The 17,205-nt window shown below is 58.1% G+C and overlaps 1 protein-coding gene across 26 annotated transcripts in view; it reads right to left on the reverse strand.

Moving 5' to 3' along the window:
• Plec (plectin) overlaps positions 1-17,205 on the reverse strand; it is a 61,203-nt gene that overhangs the window by 12,468 nt on the left and 31,530 nt on the right. For 9 of the 26 annotated variants that reach the window (XM_087558909.1, XM_087558910.1, XM_087558908.1 and 6 more), the window contains 26 exon segments: positions 10,997-11,058; positions 10,598-10,687; positions 9,730-9,807; positions 9,531-9,623; positions 8,529-8,695; positions 7,768-7,883; positions 7,590-7,696; positions 7,377-7,496; positions 7,209-7,304; positions 6,833-6,960; positions 6,472-6,565; positions 5,613-5,767; positions 5,222-5,531; positions 5,061-5,138; positions 4,826-4,987; positions 4,548-4,652; positions 4,342-4,437; positions 4,002-4,127; positions 3,011-3,163; positions 2,762-2,916; positions 2,543-2,669; positions 2,256-2,439; positions 2,018-2,175; positions 1,748-1,926; positions 488-626; positions 44-400 (listed from right to left, as the gene is read on the reverse strand). In XM_087558909.1, coding sequence (XP_087415035.1) covers positions 44-400; positions 488-626; positions 1,748-1,926; positions 2,018-2,175; positions 2,256-2,439; positions 2,543-2,669; positions 2,762-2,916; positions 3,011-3,163; positions 4,002-4,127; positions 4,342-4,437; positions 4,548-4,652; positions 4,826-4,987; positions 5,061-5,138; positions 5,222-5,531; positions 5,613-5,767; positions 6,472-6,565; positions 6,833-6,960; positions 7,209-7,304; positions 7,377-7,496; positions 7,590-7,696; positions 7,768-7,883; positions 8,529-8,695; positions 9,531-9,623; positions 9,730-9,807; positions 10,598-10,687; positions 10,997-11,058 — 3,635 coding nt within the window. 26 annotated transcript variants of the gene reach the window in all.

The following is a 17,205-nucleotide window of genomic DNA, read 5'->3' on the forward strand; positions in this document are numbered from 1 at the left end:
ACAGGCCGCACCCTGCCCCATAGCAAGCCTTTCCCGGGCCTACCTTCTCCTGGCGCAGCTGTTCTCGTGCAGCCTGACTGTTGGCTATTGGCACAGCCTGGATCTGTTCTTGCCGGCTCTTGGCATCCTGCAGCCAGGAGCTCAGCGGATCCGCACTTTCACGGTAGTAGCGAAGTTGGCGGCCCAGCTGTTCAAGCTCCCGCTGCCGCACATCAGTCTGGGCTAGCACAGCCTGCCAGCGCTCCAGCAACTGAGTGACACGTTCTCGCCAGCGCTCTACTTCCACGTCCCGCTCACCATGCCGCTGCTGTAGCCGTTCACCAACTTCCTGTGCCCCCCTCAGCTCATCTCGTAGGGTGTTGAATACAGGCTGCTGTGCCTCCGCCTGGGCCCGCAGCTTCTGTTGGGCAAGGCAGGATAGGTACCATTTTAACACAGACTCTTACTGACCGTGTCCCCAGTGAAGCACAGTTCCCCCAAAAGGTACCTTTAGTGAAGCCTTGGTGACTTCGAGCTCTTGGAGTGTGGCAGGCACGGCCTGGGCCTCCTTCAGGTGCTCCTCGTGTGTTTTAAGCACCTCCTCAGCCCCCTGGGTACTGCGAATTACCAAGCTGATGGTCTTGAGTCTAGGTAGGAGATAGAAAGACTCATAGTATGTGGCTCAAACAGCACACCCTCAGTGAAGGAACTGGAACACTAGGTGCCTCCTGCATGGCCAGACTCTCCTGGCCAGAGCAAGGGCCACTTAAGCTGGAAGGCCCGGAGGGAGGATGCTCAGGCAGGAGCTACAGACTCTAACGTCCTAGAGCAGGTGGTTCCACCTGCAGTGTAGCTCAGTTCTCAACCTCCTAGCTCAAGACCGGCTGAGCAAACAGGAAGTAGGAAGGGGGCCCTGTGCCCGATGGACACGTTCCTCTCAAGCACTGTATTAGCATGTGCTGATAAAGACCAGGCGCACTATGTAGTACAGAAAGCAATAACTGCTGAAAACCAATGCTGGGGCCACAAGGCTTCTAAAAGTCAGGCCCTATGAATCAAACTAAATCAAACTCTGCTGAAATCAACAGAACGGGATGCGCAGCCACTGCGGCTGGTACAGGAAGGCAGGCAGAAGGGGCTGTGCTACAGAAAGGCTCTCACGCCTCCAAGAGCTCAGGCAAGGAAGGATCCTAAGAGCTGGAGGTCAGGAGGCCTGGCCTGGGGAGTGTCTTGCTGCCTTGTCCCTCGAACATCTCAAGCACACTCCAGCATTCATTGCTCCCCTTAGGTCTCCATTTCTCTCCACCAAGAAGCCTGTCTGTCTCTCACTGGTCCTTCCTCCTGAAGCCAGTGGTCCAGCCACACCTCAGCATCCCTCCCTCCCTCCCTCATCCATGCTCCCTTCCACTCAACCTGGAAGAACGCTGCCCTGACCACCCCTCGCACGCCCCATGCTGGCTCCTGGTTGACGCCAAGCCTACGACTTCCTATGTTGGCTTTCGGAGAGCAGCAGCAATGTCCCTTTACTTCACATGCCACGAACGGGAAGACCTATGGATATGATCTTCAAAATGCATCAGGCTCAGAGCATTCCTACCACCACGCACTGCCGGGAAGGTCCAAGCCCACTGTCCACTAGCCGGCCTGTTCAGAGCCCTCCAATGCTACTTTACACCCCGGCCTCATCCTTCTGCTCAGAACATGGCTGGAATAACTGCCCTCACCAGAGGACCCCCACTGGACTTTGAAACTTGCAGAGGATACTCACTTCTCCAAGTAGATGGCAGACAGGCTTCTGACCTGTTCCAGCTTGCCCAGGGTCAATTCCAACTCCGAGCGCAGAGTTGGTGCAGCAGGTGACGGCTCTGGCAAGGCCAGAACTTTCTCAGCCTCAGCAGACAGCCGGGCAACTCCCTTGCCCAGCCCCTCCACCTCAGCCTGTGCTTTCTGTAGAGAGACCAGGTAGGGGAACAGTGACTGCAGGTCCTGACAGGTCAGGATGGGTGGGGGGTGAGGAGTGAATGGGGGCTGCGCTTGCCTGTTGCTCAGCGATGCGCTGGGCACACTCCCGTGCGGGGTCTTTATCCAGTGGCAGCCGCAGACGGTGCACAGTCCGAGTCTCACAGGCCTCCAGTTGCAGCCGAATGTCCTTGAGCTCCGAGATGCATCGCTGACAGCGAGACTCCTCCTGCTCACCTGGGGGAAATAGCCAGGTTAATCGGAAACGGCCTACACACAGCCTGCCTTCCCGCCACCCTCCCTGGCCCACCCCATACCCTGCTCCAGGCTTTGTAGCAGCTGCTGGTAGTGGCGACTACAAGATCCATATTCGCGCTCTGCCACCAGCCGGTCCTCGGGCCCAAAGCCACCAGCGTCCTGGCTGTCTCGAAGGAAGGCCTGGTAGTGCAACTCCAGGTTGCGCAGAGCTTGCCGCTGCTCCTCGGGCTTCAGCGTGCGGAACTGGGGGTGGCACATGTCATTGAGAATGGGGCCAGGCCAGATGGTGCCTTTAAGACACCATCTCCCATCTTTCCCAGGGCCCGTGGCCAGAGCGCAGTCCTACCGTGACTAGGGACCAGGACCGGATGAGCTGTATGTCACGATTGAGGCTCTGCCATGCCAGAAGACTCTTCATGTCCACGTGAAGCTGGTGCCACAGAGTAACCAGGGCCTGATGCTGGGCCTCCAGCCTGGCAGACAAGGACCATGTTCAGCAATTCTGTCTAGAGCCCTCTTCTCTCTCCACAAACTCCCTGCAGCTGTGTAGCCCCAGGTTACCCACCTAGCAACAGCTTCCTGGGCCTCCTGGTTGGGTGGCGGCACAAGAAAGCACACAGAAGGCACGGCAGCCTCACTGCTGGAACCACCGAGCACCTTCCAGTGGAACGGCTGGGCAGGGCCCACCAGCTGGCATTGGTCACCCTTGTGCACAGTCACCTGGGAGTCAGAATAGTAAATGATGCAGCAGGTCGACCTATGTCCTGGTCAACACAGCCCCTCTGGCTTGGGCCCAGCCGGGCTCAGCCCTTACCTCCACCTGCTTGTAGTCACACACAGCTAGCAGGGGCACGTGACCCCGCACAGGGTGGGCAGGGTTGCGTGGCTTCAGCTGCACAATAGCCTTGGCCCGCTTGGCCAGGCCTGAGAGGTGCCCTTTGTACTCATTCAGTTGCTCCTTCTCATCCTGTTGGGGGAGGGGAGCCTTAGGGTCAAGCCAACTAGCTCCTGGTGGAGGGATACCCCCCCACCCAGCACCCTGTCTGGAGAGGCTCCTGATGCTAGGAGCAAGGGCACTTAAAGGCAGGTGCAGTTGCAAGAGGGGACAGGCCTCCACAAACTCATTCCATTGTCCTCGCTCCTCCCAACAAGACCAGGAACCCCATCCCTACCCTAGGGTACTCCTCACATCCTCTAAGGTAGAGACTAGGCCTACTTACACCCCAGCCCCTGCAACACCCTTCTAGCTGTAGAAGGTCACCCTGCTCCATCAAACCCAAAGGGAGAGGAAGGAGAACCTCTCTCACCAGGAGCGGTTTAAGGACAGCGTCTGTGCTGGAGCACCTGACCCCCTCCCACCCTCTCGGGTCGGTATTGAAGCTGAGGCCCAATCTTTGCAGACCACACAGTTGGCTTCCTCCTCTCCCTCTGCCTATGACTCCCTACCAAGAGTGCCGAGACTACTGTGGCTCACCTAGCCACGCCCTCGCATGTATGAGCTAGGGCTTCAGTGCCCCTTCACCGCCCTGCAGCTCCGCCTGCTCCCATCACCAGGCCATAAAGTCAGTGCCTGTTCACCACAGGGCAGGTGCTCCCAGCTGAGCCCTCCACTCAGCAGGCTCTCGGGTTGGGCGGGGCTCATCCCAGCCCACCAGCAAGGTACCTGTCACCAGGTTTTCTGTTTGTTACGAACACACGCACCCCATGTGTCTCCCTAACCCTCTTCTATTCCATGCTCAGGTACCCTCAGGGACAGCCCGTGTCCCATCTGGTCTGTCCCTGTTCCTTGTTCACAACTGCCTTACCTGGGCATCCTGCAGCAGGTCCTCAAGCCTTGTGACAGTGATGGAGCGGTCACAGCTGTACTTCCTGCGTAACGTCTCCTGTAGTTTCTGCAACTGTTCCTCAGCCTCCCGAACATCTGAGAAGAACTAGGACAGCAGGGGGGGGGTCATCTAGGGGTGGTAGAGCCCAAACCCTAGACAAGCTGTTTTAGCAGAAGCCAGACCAGAGGAAAGCAGTAGTGGAACTCCCCTCAGTCCCACCCCTGGGAGGATGGTTAACCAGGGCCACACATCTGTCAGATGCTATGAGGACTCTTCAGGGCGCTACGACGGAAGGAGAAAGCGAGGCTCTGGTCCTTACCTGGAAGTAGGCTGTGTTCTCTTTCAAGTGCGCTTCAATGCAGCAACACAGCTGCAGCATCCAGCTCCACTGTGTCTGCAGGGCAGCCTGGAAGGACTGCAGACAGACAGACAGACAGCACGGTCCTCAGGACCCGCTCCCGGGCCATCGGGCCCACAGCCCTACCCCCACAGATGCCCATTTGGTTCCCTGCAGCCATGCCCCACCTCCACTGTGGGCCGGGCAGGATGGTCTTCCCGCAGCAACCTGTCCCCCGTGTTCTGGATCTCCTTAATTTTCTTTTCCTTCATCTCCAGCTCACGCATCAGGGCCTGACAAAAGGAAGAGAGTCTCAAGGACGGGTTCAGGAATGCTGTAAATGCAATCCAAGCCCCTCGCCCATCTTCACAGAGCCGAGGCTGAACTCCCAGCACTGGGAATGGTACGGGTGGGTGTGAGTGGGAAGGGAGAGGGTGGACATACTAAGGAGGAAAGGCTGCCTTACCGAGTAACTTTCTTTCTTGGCAGCCATGTTGGTGTTGCGGTCACTCCAATCAAAGCCCACTTCTTCCTCTTCCTTCTCATTCAGCCACATCAGCTCCTTGGTAGCTGCCGCCACAAACCCATGCAAGCTCTCCAGGGACCGGAGGCGGGCCTTGGAGGAGTTCTTTAAGGAGGAAAGAATTAGTCAGTGACTGCCGCTGCCTACCCCTCCCAGCTACTTGCTGTTCCCCACTCACCAGCAGCTTTGCATACTGCAGGTCCAGGCGGCCCAGGCAGTCTCGGTAGGCACCTCGGGTGGCAGGGGAGAGCTGGCTCTGCAGGAGATGGAAGTGAGTAGTGAGGTCTGCAGTGGCCTGGGCCTAGCACAGCCACTGCCTGCCCTGAGGGTACTGCTCACCTCATCATTCCGAGCCCGCTCGATCTTGGCCCGGAATTCCTCAATAGACTGATGCATGCCTCGGTGGCTGCCCAGCTGTGCCTCTACACTGGGCAAGTCCACGCCCCACTCAGCACCGTCTATTCGACGCTGGTTCTCCTCCACCCATGCCAGCAGGTCGTGCAGGTAACGCAGTGTGGAGTCCTCTAGCTCTGGGCGCCTCTGTGTGCTCTGCAGGGTCACCTGGGTCACAGGGGCACCCACCCCTGCCTTCAGCCGGAGGTTGTATTCAGTGCGGATGGCTACCAGGCGCTCATGCAGACGATACACCCTAAGGAGGCAGAGGAGTTGAGAAGGTGAGTCAGGTGGGTCTCGAGCCTCCTAACCCAGCGTTCCCAGGTAAGGTACCTACCTCCGGTACATCTGTTCACCCTGTGGATGCCGCCCATCTTTAAGGGTCTGCACATCATTGAACAACAGCCGGATCATACCATCAGCCTTGTCCAGGTCTCTCTCCACTTCCCCAGCCCGCTGTGCCGCCTTGCCTGAGGCCAGCAGCCGAATATCCTGCAAGACGGTCCTGTGTGACTTGGCCTGGCTAACTCTCCTACTCGCTGCCGAGGGTTCTCAACCAAGGCTGCCCCTTCACCCATTTCCCAGACTAAGAATCAAGGTCCTGTCTGGCCCACAGCCTTGGGATTCCCATTCACTCCTTTCCCTCCCACTGATCCCACACATCTTCCTTGCACTCTTCTAGACTACTCTGTATCAGCTCTCTGGGAACTCAGGATCCTGTCCAAAAGATTCCACTAGGTCCAAGGCCAGAGACCTTCACTGCTTGTTCACAGGAGACCCCGTGCCTCATGCTCCGTCATCTACGCATAACTTCTCCCACCCAGGCCCACACAGCCCTGTGCCTTATAGACCCCACGGCATTTCTTCAGCCACGAGGTTGGGGTCTCCCTACTCCCCATTCCCCAAGGAGGGAGGGGATGAGGAGAGTCATGCTGCAATGAATCAGAGAGGCAGACAGTCCTGCCTGGCGCCCAGAGGCCAGTTCTGCTCAGAAAAGGAGGTCAGGGTTGGCAGCAGACCAGAAGAGCCCGGTTTTCCCGCCCTAGTGCCACACCCTGGGCCTGAGGCCCAGCAGGCCACAGCCCTGGCTGCAGAGTAAGCAGCTCAGAGCTCCTCCTACCTCCCTGAGGCCTGGAGAGGTGCCCACCCCGCCTCCCCCCCCTCCCCGCCAGCCCCGCCTCTCTGGTCTCCCTCACCGACTGCAGTAGGGAATCCGCCTGGTTCAGCTGCTCCTCACATAGCCCAGCCTCCATCTGTAGCTTGCTCACAATGCGCTGAAGACACTCCAGCCTGAGGACCAGATCACGGCAGAGCCCCAGAGGGAGTCACTAGGGGCCCGCCACACTCCAGGGGTAGAGAGGAGCTCCCCTCTGTTCCGCCTCTCTGCCTGCCTCGGGAGTACTGTCCTGCTGGCCCCAAACACTGAAGCTTGGTTGGGTGTGGGGGGGTTTCCTCCTCAGGCAATGACTCACCCTGGGGTGGTTCCCCTGCCACCGCAGGGCCCCACCCGCCTGCTGTCTGTCTCCCACATTGCTTGCCACCCTCCACACGGCCCACCTCTCAAACTCGCTCCGGAGTTGCTTCTCCCGCTCCAGGATGGCCACGTGCAGCTTGCCCCACTCCTTTTCCACGTCTAGCGGGTGGTAGCCAGGGGGAATCTTGAGCTGGCCTGCTTGTACTGCTCCCTGCGAAGAGGGACAAGCTCAGGCCTAAACTGGACCCAGGGAATCCTGGATGGTCAGCTCCTCCACAACCTGGTACAACTTTGGTTCCTGAGCACTAAGCAAGGTCAAGCCATACTAGAGAGGCATCAAATTCTGGGATTCACGGAGTCTTCGATTTATCTGCCTCGGGAATACATGATCCTCATACCCCCAGCTACCTCAAGACCAGGAGACACCCACTCACTCCCCTTAGGAGCACCTCACTTTACCTCCAAAGACTGGTAGATGCCTTTGGACCGGTTCTTGTCTGCCTCCTTGGCAGGAAGTTCTGTCTCCTTGAACTTCAGAAACTGGCACCATAGGATCTGTAGAGACAAGAGGTGTCAGCAGCTACGCCAAGACAGTCCAAGGACAGCAGCCCAGGGAGGCAGGCCTACCTCAATCTCCTCAAAGCTGGAGGGGAACTTGCGCTCCTCAAAAGCAGCGGTGTGGTGCCGGATCCACTGTAGCAGCAGCAGCACAAGCTCCCGGTACTCTTGCCAACGAAGCTGCAGCTCCTGTGAGCAAAGGAGTAAGCGAGCGACCGTCAGGGTCCGTCCGGGTTCAGGCCTTCGGGGGCACCTACATCGGGCACCCATCCACCCACTTACATTGGCCCTCACTCCATCCTGTGCGCCCGGCACACGGGGCATGGCATCATACAGGGATGAAACGTAGGTGATGATGGACTTCTCATCAGGCTGAGGGACATCCACATCTGCAGGGAGAGGCTGGCTCAGTGGGGCCCGGGCAGCAAGGGTGAAGATGGGGAAAGCCAGTGGATCATACCTTCTGGGTCCAGGAGCCTGGTAACTCCCAGGTCCCGCTCTGCCACGGAGAAGGCCTGGTCTAGGTTCTCCAGGTTGGTCTGTCGGTACACTTTATTCATGTCTATGAGCATGGGCCTGCGGGTGGCAGAGACACCCACTGAGCAGGGCTGCACCAACACTCCTTCATACATCCCAGCAAACAGAGCCTAGCCCCGTACCTTCTTCAAGGCATGCTACCTACTTCCCTAACATCTCCAATCCTACCACGGGGAAGTTGTTTTTTGTTTCGGGTTGGGGGGCTGTTGTTGTTTCGGGGCAGGGTGTTACTTGCAACCCTGGTTGACTGTAACTCCTGTGTAGACCAGACTCACAGAACCACCTGCCTCTGTGTCTGCCTCCAAAGTGCTAGGGTTAAAGGCATGCACCACCACACCCAGCAACGGGGCCCAAGGAGCCCATGGTGTGCCCCAACGCAGGAGCAGTGCACTGGGTCAAGAGCATCAACTTGGGCTCTATGGTCTCTCTGCCCATCAGGCTTCTTTTGAGGGTCCATGTGGGCATGACCAGGCTGGAAGAACAGAGGTGCTTCTGAAGGGCCTTGCAGGAGACAGGCAGGGTCCTGCTCTAGGCACCTCCCAGAGGAAGCTGCTGGCATTCAGTACAGCCTGTGGGCATCAGGCTCCAACAGTAGAAGGCACTCCTGCTCCCTCTGCCCTGACTTGTTTAGGAGTCACCGGACTGCAGTGCTCGCAGCCTCCAGCCTTCCTTGGAGCCACATACTTGTGCCTGTGGATGATAGCATTGAAGAGCCGGCCGTCGCGCCAGCTGGTGGTGAAGTTGTCACAGCGCAGGCCTTGGTAGCCCTCTACCATACGCTGAGACCACAGCAGCAGCTTCTCCTTGGCTGTCATGTCCTCGGACTGGCCGCTCACCTGAATGTCTGAGATCTGCCACACACAACAGGTAAAGCTTAGCTGTGGCTGCCTGGCCTGCCTGACCACCCAACCACCGATGCCTTGACTAGCTCCATAAAAGCAAAGCAGCCCAGGGGGCTCCCAGGCCACCTGGGGCACACTGGGGTTCCTGTGGCTAAAGCCGACCACATTTACCTCAAGACCAGGCTACCTAGGTGGCAGCTTCCACAGAAGACAACAGAGTCCCTAACTTCGGTCAAATAATTGGTGCTCAGGGACCCGCTTAGCTGCGGGAGGCTGGAATGTACCCTGAGCCCCCAGAGACTCATGTAACAGAGGATGGGCAACAGACACAAGAGGAGCAGCCACATGCCTGCAGTTGGCCCAGCTGTTGGGGTAGAGGGATGAGTTAAAGACACCCTCTTGTTTCGGGCAGGACTGGGTCCACCAGCTTTCTGTCTGTTGGTCTGCCAGCCCATGTGACTCAGCTCCAAGCTAATCTGGCTTTTAGGCCCAAGATCTTAGATTTGTGGCTTCCTGTGAGGCTAGCACAGACAACGGATGAGTCACGAAGGGCATCCCCGCAGCTCCAGAAACTTCCCTAGGCAACCAGCAGAAAATGCATTCCTCTGCAAGGAGGTCCTACTGGCTCTATCCAGCCACAGCCTGAGGGCACGGCATAGGCTGGTCTTGGAGACAGAATTACGCCCTGGAGCTACAAAGCCAGCTAGACTGGGCCGAGGCTGGCAGGAAAGCTAAGGAGCACTACCTTCCAGGCCACACCCTAGGCAGAAACAGAGCCAACCAAGCAGCAGTGGGGTCCACCAAATCCCTAGGGGAAGGTGGCTGGTACAGCATAGCCACCTACCTGGAAGTGCAGGATGATTGTCCAGATCAGGCCCAGGGTCAGCTTGGGGTTGCCATCGGCGATGTCATCATTTCTGATGTTCACCAACTTCACCTGAGAACAAATGGCTCAGTTAAACAACCCAACATTCAGGGAGGTGGCCAGGTTTGGGGCTTATGACCTAGAGCCTGGAGCCAGGTAGACAGCCTTCCTTACTTACCTGCCGATGTCGGAGATAGTCCAGGGCAATCTGAACGTTTTGCAGCTTGTGGAAACGCATCCTCCCCTTCTCTCGGGGCTGAGAGGAGGCAAGGCTCAGTTAGAGTCCACAGGGCAATAGTTGCTTCAAGGCCCAACCCTCCAGTCACCCCCAGAGCAGCAGCACCAACTAAACCAAGGGTCCCCGCCTAGTGCATCAACAGTCCCTCCATGATCCCAGGTTCACCCTCTGTAGCTGGATGACCACCAGCCCAGGGGCAGGCTCGGGAAACCTGCCACCCTGGCTGTGGGAAGGAAGGAAGGGAGTGGGAAGGAGACAATAGCCAGGAAGCCACAGGCGGAGGGCAGTGGCATTGGGGGGGTGGGGTCCTCAGTGGTACCCACTACAGCTTCTTGTGAGTCTCTGGCCCAGCCCCAGGTAGGCAGCATGGAGGACAGCAGGCAGCTTGACACACAGCCAGATTGGACTGGCCGCAATCCCCAGGTGAGTTGGGCGGGCTCCACAGTCTTGGGAAGCCCAGGTGCCGCCATGTCAACAGGCACAACCACTCACCAGGCGTACACTCCTGATTACGTCCCGCTCCCTCGGCTGCCCAGCAGGGCAGGGCAAAGGGTAAAGGGCAGAGGTCAAGATTCAGAGTCCAAGCAGCAGAGAAACCAAAGCAGAGCAGAGCATGAGGTTACTGTGTTATAGCGGAGAACAGCGGGGGTCATGGCTGCCGATAGGCCTGGCCTTAGGCTATAATGCCAACGCCTTGGCTGTGAAGGAGCGGTTGGGGCTGGAGAAGGTGAGAGACCGAGCTGGACACGGAGTGGGTCAAAGGGGAAGGCCCCAAGGAAGGAAGAAAGGCAGGGACAGACACACATACCAGGCTGTCTCCTGAGAGGACTTCCAGCAGGGAGATGAGGTTGTGGCCATCACGGAGGTCTTCATACAGGTCACTGATGTGCCTTTGAGCCTGCAGAAATAGCAGGAAGCAAGACTGTCACAGGTAAGAACCCCCAGAGCTGCCTTGGGTATGGAGAAGCAGGGGCCTGGAGCACACCCCTGGCCCATGCAGACACCTACCTCTGCCCTCCAGTGCTACAGCAGAGCCCATGAGAGACCAGAGAGAAGAGGAAGAAAGAGACAGGAGTAAGTGTGGGAGGAAAGGACAGAAAATAACAGGTTTTGGAGATGAAAGGGGAGCTTAGGAAGTGTGAGAACACCCGGGGAGCGGGGGCGTGGGCTGGGGAACCCTCCCCACTCATAAGCAGGCACCACTAACCTTGATAAGGTGTTTATTGACCCACTTGGTGAAAGTTTTCTTCTGCACACGGTCTCGTTCATCTGGAGGAGACAAAAACCAGTTTACCTACAGCCTGGGAAAAACCTCGAGAGGCCTCCAGAGGTACAAACACAGTGGCCTGTTTTACCAAACCTTGGCCTGACAAGGCTCCACCGGGGCAATCCCTGGCCTTTCTCAGATCAGAAGACAGTGAGTGATCCACCAAGAAGCCTCCCCACACAGACACCAGAGACCAAGGAACCCAGGTCTAGCCAGGTTGCTGCTGTTCCAAACCTCTATTGTTTCTAAGACAGGAGGTCTAGAGTCACTGTACAGAGCCCACAGCATACAAGTCCCAGCCTGCCCCACCCCACATGCTGCCTCCCAGGCTGAGCAAGAGCATGGCAGGGCTGGGGCCAGCAGAGCTTTTGGAGGGAAAGTTGTCTCCCAGACAGGGCAACCGGCCTTCCCAGAGACACAGAGAGCCCTAGATACCCTGGCTTAAAGCTCAAGGGCCAATCAGTATTGAGCATGGATCACTGGCCCCCATCTTGGAGCCTGTCCCCGAAATCCATACCCTTATAACAGGGCCCCACCCCACTTTGTGCCAAAACTTCCTGGTACAGGAAGAATCCTTCCTGTCACCAAGTCCCTGCCCAGAAGAAATGCCAGCTACCTTTCTTGCCCTCGGAGGCCCTGAGCACAGCCAGGTAGAGGTTGTCCTCTGAGCTGGTTCTCTTGCTACCCAGGCCTTCAGGCTCGGGCACACGGAGCCGTTGCTGAGACATGGTGCTGCCCCTCCCCCTAGTCACACTGTCCCTCGGCTCTCAGGTGCTGTGCTCTGTCTGGTCTACACAGCCTTGTGCGGTGGTACACAGGCTGCTGAAGGCTGCCGGCCGCTCTGGACAGTAACTCAGCAGAGGTTCAGCTCACACTGAAGTTCCTGTGGCCACTCCCTTGCCTGCTGTGCTCCTAGCAAGGCCGTCCCACCCAACAAGCCTTACCCGGCCTTGCCCGCCCCCCAGAGGGGAGTGTCCCTGCGGGAAAGGAGGAAGGCAGCCCCTCCCCCATGGCCACACCCTCAGCCCACCAGAAACAGGAAACCCGGGTTTCCTTACCCACCCTACCCACAGCAGTAGGACATGGGTACAGAGATGGGGGAGGGGGGCTGCCCCCAGGATCACAAGGGAACATATACTATCACCATGGCCACCCAGAGGGACCTTATATCACTCTTAAAGAGCAGAGGTCCCCTACCACACAGGGGGGTTAGAGCATAGATTACAGACTACTTCCCCATAGACAAACTGTACAGTAAAGTCCAAGGGGTGGGGATCAGTTGCCTTTCTTCTTGAAGCTCCCCTAAATCATACCTCCTGCACCCAAGAGGAACTATGCCCTACCCAGTAGCCCCACAAATGCTGGGCTTTCAGGCCCTGCTGAAGGACCTCCTGGGTTTGGCAGGGTCTCCAACAGTCCAGCCCAAGCCAGCCCAGCCAGGCAAAGCACACCTCAGGCAAGAACAGCTCATAACTCAGTGGTGACTCATCCCAGCAGGGCAGCCCAGCCCAAGCTGCAGGGACACATCCCCAGTTGGGGTGGGAGAAAGGGTTGCTGGGGCAGCAAGGAACACACCGAGGGGCCACAGTCAGTGAGTCAGACCTGGGGGGGCCCGGTGCTGTGACTCACCAGAAAGGAAGCTGCACCTTGGGGCGGATGGGGATGTTTGCAGCAGGGTAGGTCTGGTAGATAGCAGCTGTTACAGGTTGTAAAGATGGAGGAGCGGGGTAAAGGGCAAGGGCCCCTGTGACCACACCTGTCTAACTACGTGTCTACTTTGAACCTCTGACTCCCTAAGGTCAGAAAGTGGAGCCACCTAGGGCCAGCATCTGGAAGTACCCAACCAACCCAACCCACTCTAGGAAAAAATGTACCACCCAGACCACAAGAATTTTCCAGCAGAGGCACTGATGTGATCCAGCTGTGAGCTGCGGAGAAACAACCCTCTTCCCAGGGGCTAGGGCCTCTATTCCGGGAAAAGTTGGCCCTGTGCTGCCCTGGCTGCTTCCCCAGTGGCCACAAGAGGGCACCAAAACTCTGTAGGGCAGAGCAGGAGCGAGTACTTGAGTAAGTTTTGGGAGAGCTTGAAGCCTTAACCCAGGAGAGCACATTGCACTCGGGTGTTATACACCTGAGGGTTCTCCTCAGCCTCCAACACAAGACCGTCTAGCTCTTTCCCTTTGACCCAGCAACCACTGCAACACACCAGAGATGACTCATCTCACTCCAGATGCCTTTTGAACCTCAAATCTGACTCTACGCTGGTCAGTGTTCTGGGTACTTCTCAAAGACCAGTCAGGAAGCAAACCCTTCAGAGGTGGAGGTGTGCCAACAGTGGCTGCACTGCTGCTGTGAGCTGTCACTCTGCTGAGTGAGGGCACAGGCTCTGGAAATGGGCCAGCAGTTGAGCACAGAAATCTGAGAAATCACTAGAATGTGGGAGACAGGATCTAACATCAAAGATATACATGGACCCTCACTCAGGTTCCAGCCAAACGACTTTCCAGTCAGTGTCTTCGTCTTTGCCACTATCATGTTCTAAGGAAACTGTCTGGGAAGTGGGTTCAGCGCCAGGTCAGGGTTCCCACCTCCTGTAGCACTCATTCCCCTGAAAATGTTTGCCCTCATCTCTCCAACCCTGCCTGGCCCCTTGCCTCTTGCCCCTTGCCAGAGATGTCCCCTCTCCTGTTCATCCTCCTCACTCTCAAACCCACGGGTAACTGTTCCCAAGATAGGCAGCCCTGATCTGGCCAGAGCCCAGGCATGCCGTCAAACGCTGCTGCACACTTTACTGCGGCTGTCACCTCTCCAGCCAGCCAGATACTCCCCACCCCAATATTGTGTTGCACACCTGTAGAAGGCAGCTGACCCTCGGCACTAAGCCTCTCTGAAAAAGGAGATTATGGTCCTCTAAAGGAATGTCTTTCTCTGCTCAACATACACTCTCTCCTGCCTCTATCTGTCTCTCTGTTTCTCTGTCTCTCCTCCCACCTCTCCTCTGTCTCTCCGTCTCTGTCTCTCTGGGAGAGAACCTTGAAGGCGCCTGGGACACCACAAGTGGGAGGGCCCAGAGCCCCACCCTCAGCGCCCGAACCGCTCTGGGATTGTCCCCACGCTGAAGCACTAAGCCCGGAACCCTCTGGCCCGCCCACTTACCATCCCCCTCCTCCAGAGGAAAACCTATCCCTGAGCAAGACAACTCGGTCTTCCTCTCCAGGTGTTTCCGGAGCTCGGAGGCGGGGCTGTACCTGGGCCAAGCAACACCCCATCACAAGCGCAAGACCTGCCCACCAAACTAAGCGGCCGCACCCACCTACACAACACAGTTGCCCGTAGAGATAGCCCCTGCGAATCTGCTCACAGCCCCCATCCAGCCAGCAGGGCCGCTCCAACAGGACCTCCCTCTGCGAAGTGAAGACGCCCTTCGCTGCCCACGTCCCTGCCATTGCCAGGAGCCCCGAGCGCCCTGGGCTGTTCGCTAACAACACGGAAGCCGTGCCCGTGTTGAAGGCTGAGGGCCCTGGCGTGGCCTTCCACGTTCTCCCCCGCCCACCGGACGCAATACCCAGACCCGGAGAACCTGCCCCTGATGCAAGCGCCCCGCCCAGTGTGGGTCAGGAAGCCGCGCCCCAGCCCAACGGGAGCAAACTACCTCGCGGGAACTCGAGGGAACCAGGGTGCAGGTGCCCTCTAGGCCAAAAGGGTCTGGGAACTGTCCAGTGATCGGAGTTTTCCGGGATTCCTCCCACGCTCGGAGTAACTCTAAGACTAACGTCTGTAGCAGTGCCCAGCAGGATATGCAAGGGTCACCCGCCCTCAGAGCAGCTGAGGCAATGGGCAGAGTACAGAATTGCGGACGACCACGCCCACACCTGGCACTGCACTCCTAGTTAACCAAAAGGGGACACAGGGAGCCCTTTGCCTCATGTGGTGACAAGAAACCAAATTGAGCTCAGGAAGTCTTGGCCCCAAACGAAAAACATCTCCGAGGGGAAGAAGCTCTAGGCCTGTGCATTCTGTTGGATGCCCCTGATTGCAGCTGACTCACGGCTTCTGGGAAACCTAGAGCCACGCCTGGAAAACCCACGTCCGGACGATCTTCTGCTGGACGCTAAGACCTAGCAGGCCCGCTAGGGGGCAGTAGGCCACAAACACACTCCCATCAGTCCTGGCCTGAGCTGCATCTCATGAGGGCAGCACCTCTGGCCAGAAGCCCTGGTGCAGAACTGCCCAATCCCCAGGGACTGTCCCAGGCTCCATTCACTTCAGCCCCACCCCATCCTGCGGTGAGCATGGCCTCCTCGGACTATAGCCCAAGGGCTGGTGACTTTGAGGAGAGGGCAGAACATAGCCTAACTTCTTGCCCCACAACTGGTTCTGCTATGCCATGTTGGAAGACTCTTAGACAAACTTCCTTTGTGCAACTCAGCCTACACTCTGTGGGCAGGGAGGTCACTAGGCAGGCCCTGCAAAGATCAGTCTGCAAACCTGTCACTCTGGTTTTCACTGCTGTGGGGAGAGAGGGGGGCCTTTCTTTAGAAGATAGGCATCCCCACGGGCCTGTGCCTTCAATCCGGAGCTCACCCCACCTCTTTCCATTCACCTACCCAGGACCTGATGCAAGCTAAGCAGCCACAGAAGTTCTACCCCCAGCACATCCTAGGAAGTGGCAGGGCCTTCAATGCAGAATAGGCACAAGGGAGACAACGGGCTTTCACACTCACTGGTTTTTCACTCAGGGACAGGAAGAGGAGGGCTCAGGAGAAAGCAAGGGGCGGGAGGAAGGCGGACCCTCCACCCCTGCCCCGCCCCAGTCTCCTGTCAGGGGCGGTGGCCCAGGACAGTGGCAGAGGCAAGGGTGCTTACCTTGCTCATCCTGTGCCTGCCGATGCCCCTTACGCCAGTGCCATACAGCAGCCAGACTGACAACATGACCCACGACTACCAGAGAGGGAAACAGGCTGCCCGACGGCTCCATGGCTGACACACAAAACGGGCAGAGCCGTCCTCACAGGGACCAGCTGCTGCGAAGTCAAACAGCACCTCCCTGCATGGAGGGTGAGCGACGGAGCCCCAGGAACCAGAGCCCACTCTGCCTCCTGCTGCCCTGCCTTCAGAGACAGCCCTACTGTACTATCTGCACTCAGCCAGGGGACAATGTACAGTCCCCTCAGCACCAACTGCGCTCTTACCCAGCCTCCTCCCAGCCTCCTCCCTCTCGTGGCTCTTGGCCGCTCCCCACCCTCGCGCACTCCACACAGGGCCCAGCTCAGCTGTCTACGCAGAGCCACCGACGCTCAAGGTTAACTGGAGCCTTAACCCTTGCTTACCCACAGCCACACCCGCCAGAAGGAGGGGCCTGTAGCTCTTCTCCCCAAGCCTCAGCCCCCCAGCCTAGCCTGGACAGACTCTACCCAGGTCCTCCTTCCCAAGTCAAGCCTAATCAGCACTCCCTGTCCACATCAGGAGAACTGAACGCTCAGTCTACTTCCATGAGCGCCCTCTGGGAACAGCCACCAAGCACAGAGGGTGGACAGATGTCAATGCCCAGTCCCTCACTGCCCTCCCTACAACTGACCCCACCACACTAACCCCATCACACTGACTCCAGATGGGTGGGCTCCTCATAAACACCAAGGTCCAATGTGAGGCCTTGGACAGGGTCTGAGGGAGAGTCCAGGTGAGGCTAGGCGGGCGGGTGTATTCAGAGGAAAACAGGGGTCATGGCCTCCAGCCTAGCTGGGTTCCCAAAAGACTGAAGGGTTGCCCCACCTACCGGGCACGATCTTCATTGGGGACAGCGACAGGAGCCCACGGGGCCAACAGGGAGCGGGTGAGGGGCGTGGGGAGGGTCACAGGCCCCTCTAAGGCAGCAAGCCTGTAGCGGCAGTGGTGAGGCCGGGGAGGGCACAGCTTTCCAGCCGTGTCAGCAGAAGTTGGGGGAGGGGAGAGGCGCAGTGGGCAGGGGGCCCAGGGGGATATAAATATCCAAGAGGGCAAGCAAGGCCCGTCACTTGTCCAGACTTAGTACATGACGTATGGAGCCCAGGCTCACTGGAGTCCCATCTGGCTGGGCGGCCCCACAACACTTAGCCCCCTAGTGCTCTCTTTCCCCGGTCCCCCCCCCCCACCCAGCTCCCATGGGTGAT

Source organism: Rattus norvegicus, chromosome 7 (genome assembly GCF_021556685.1).
Source record: "Rattus norvegicus strain SHRSP/BbbUtx chromosome 7, alternate assembly SHRSP_T2T, whole genome shotgun sequence".
In the NCBI taxonomy this organism is placed as follows: domain Eukaryota; kingdom Metazoa; phylum Chordata; class Mammalia; order Rodentia; family Muridae; genus Rattus; species Rattus norvegicus.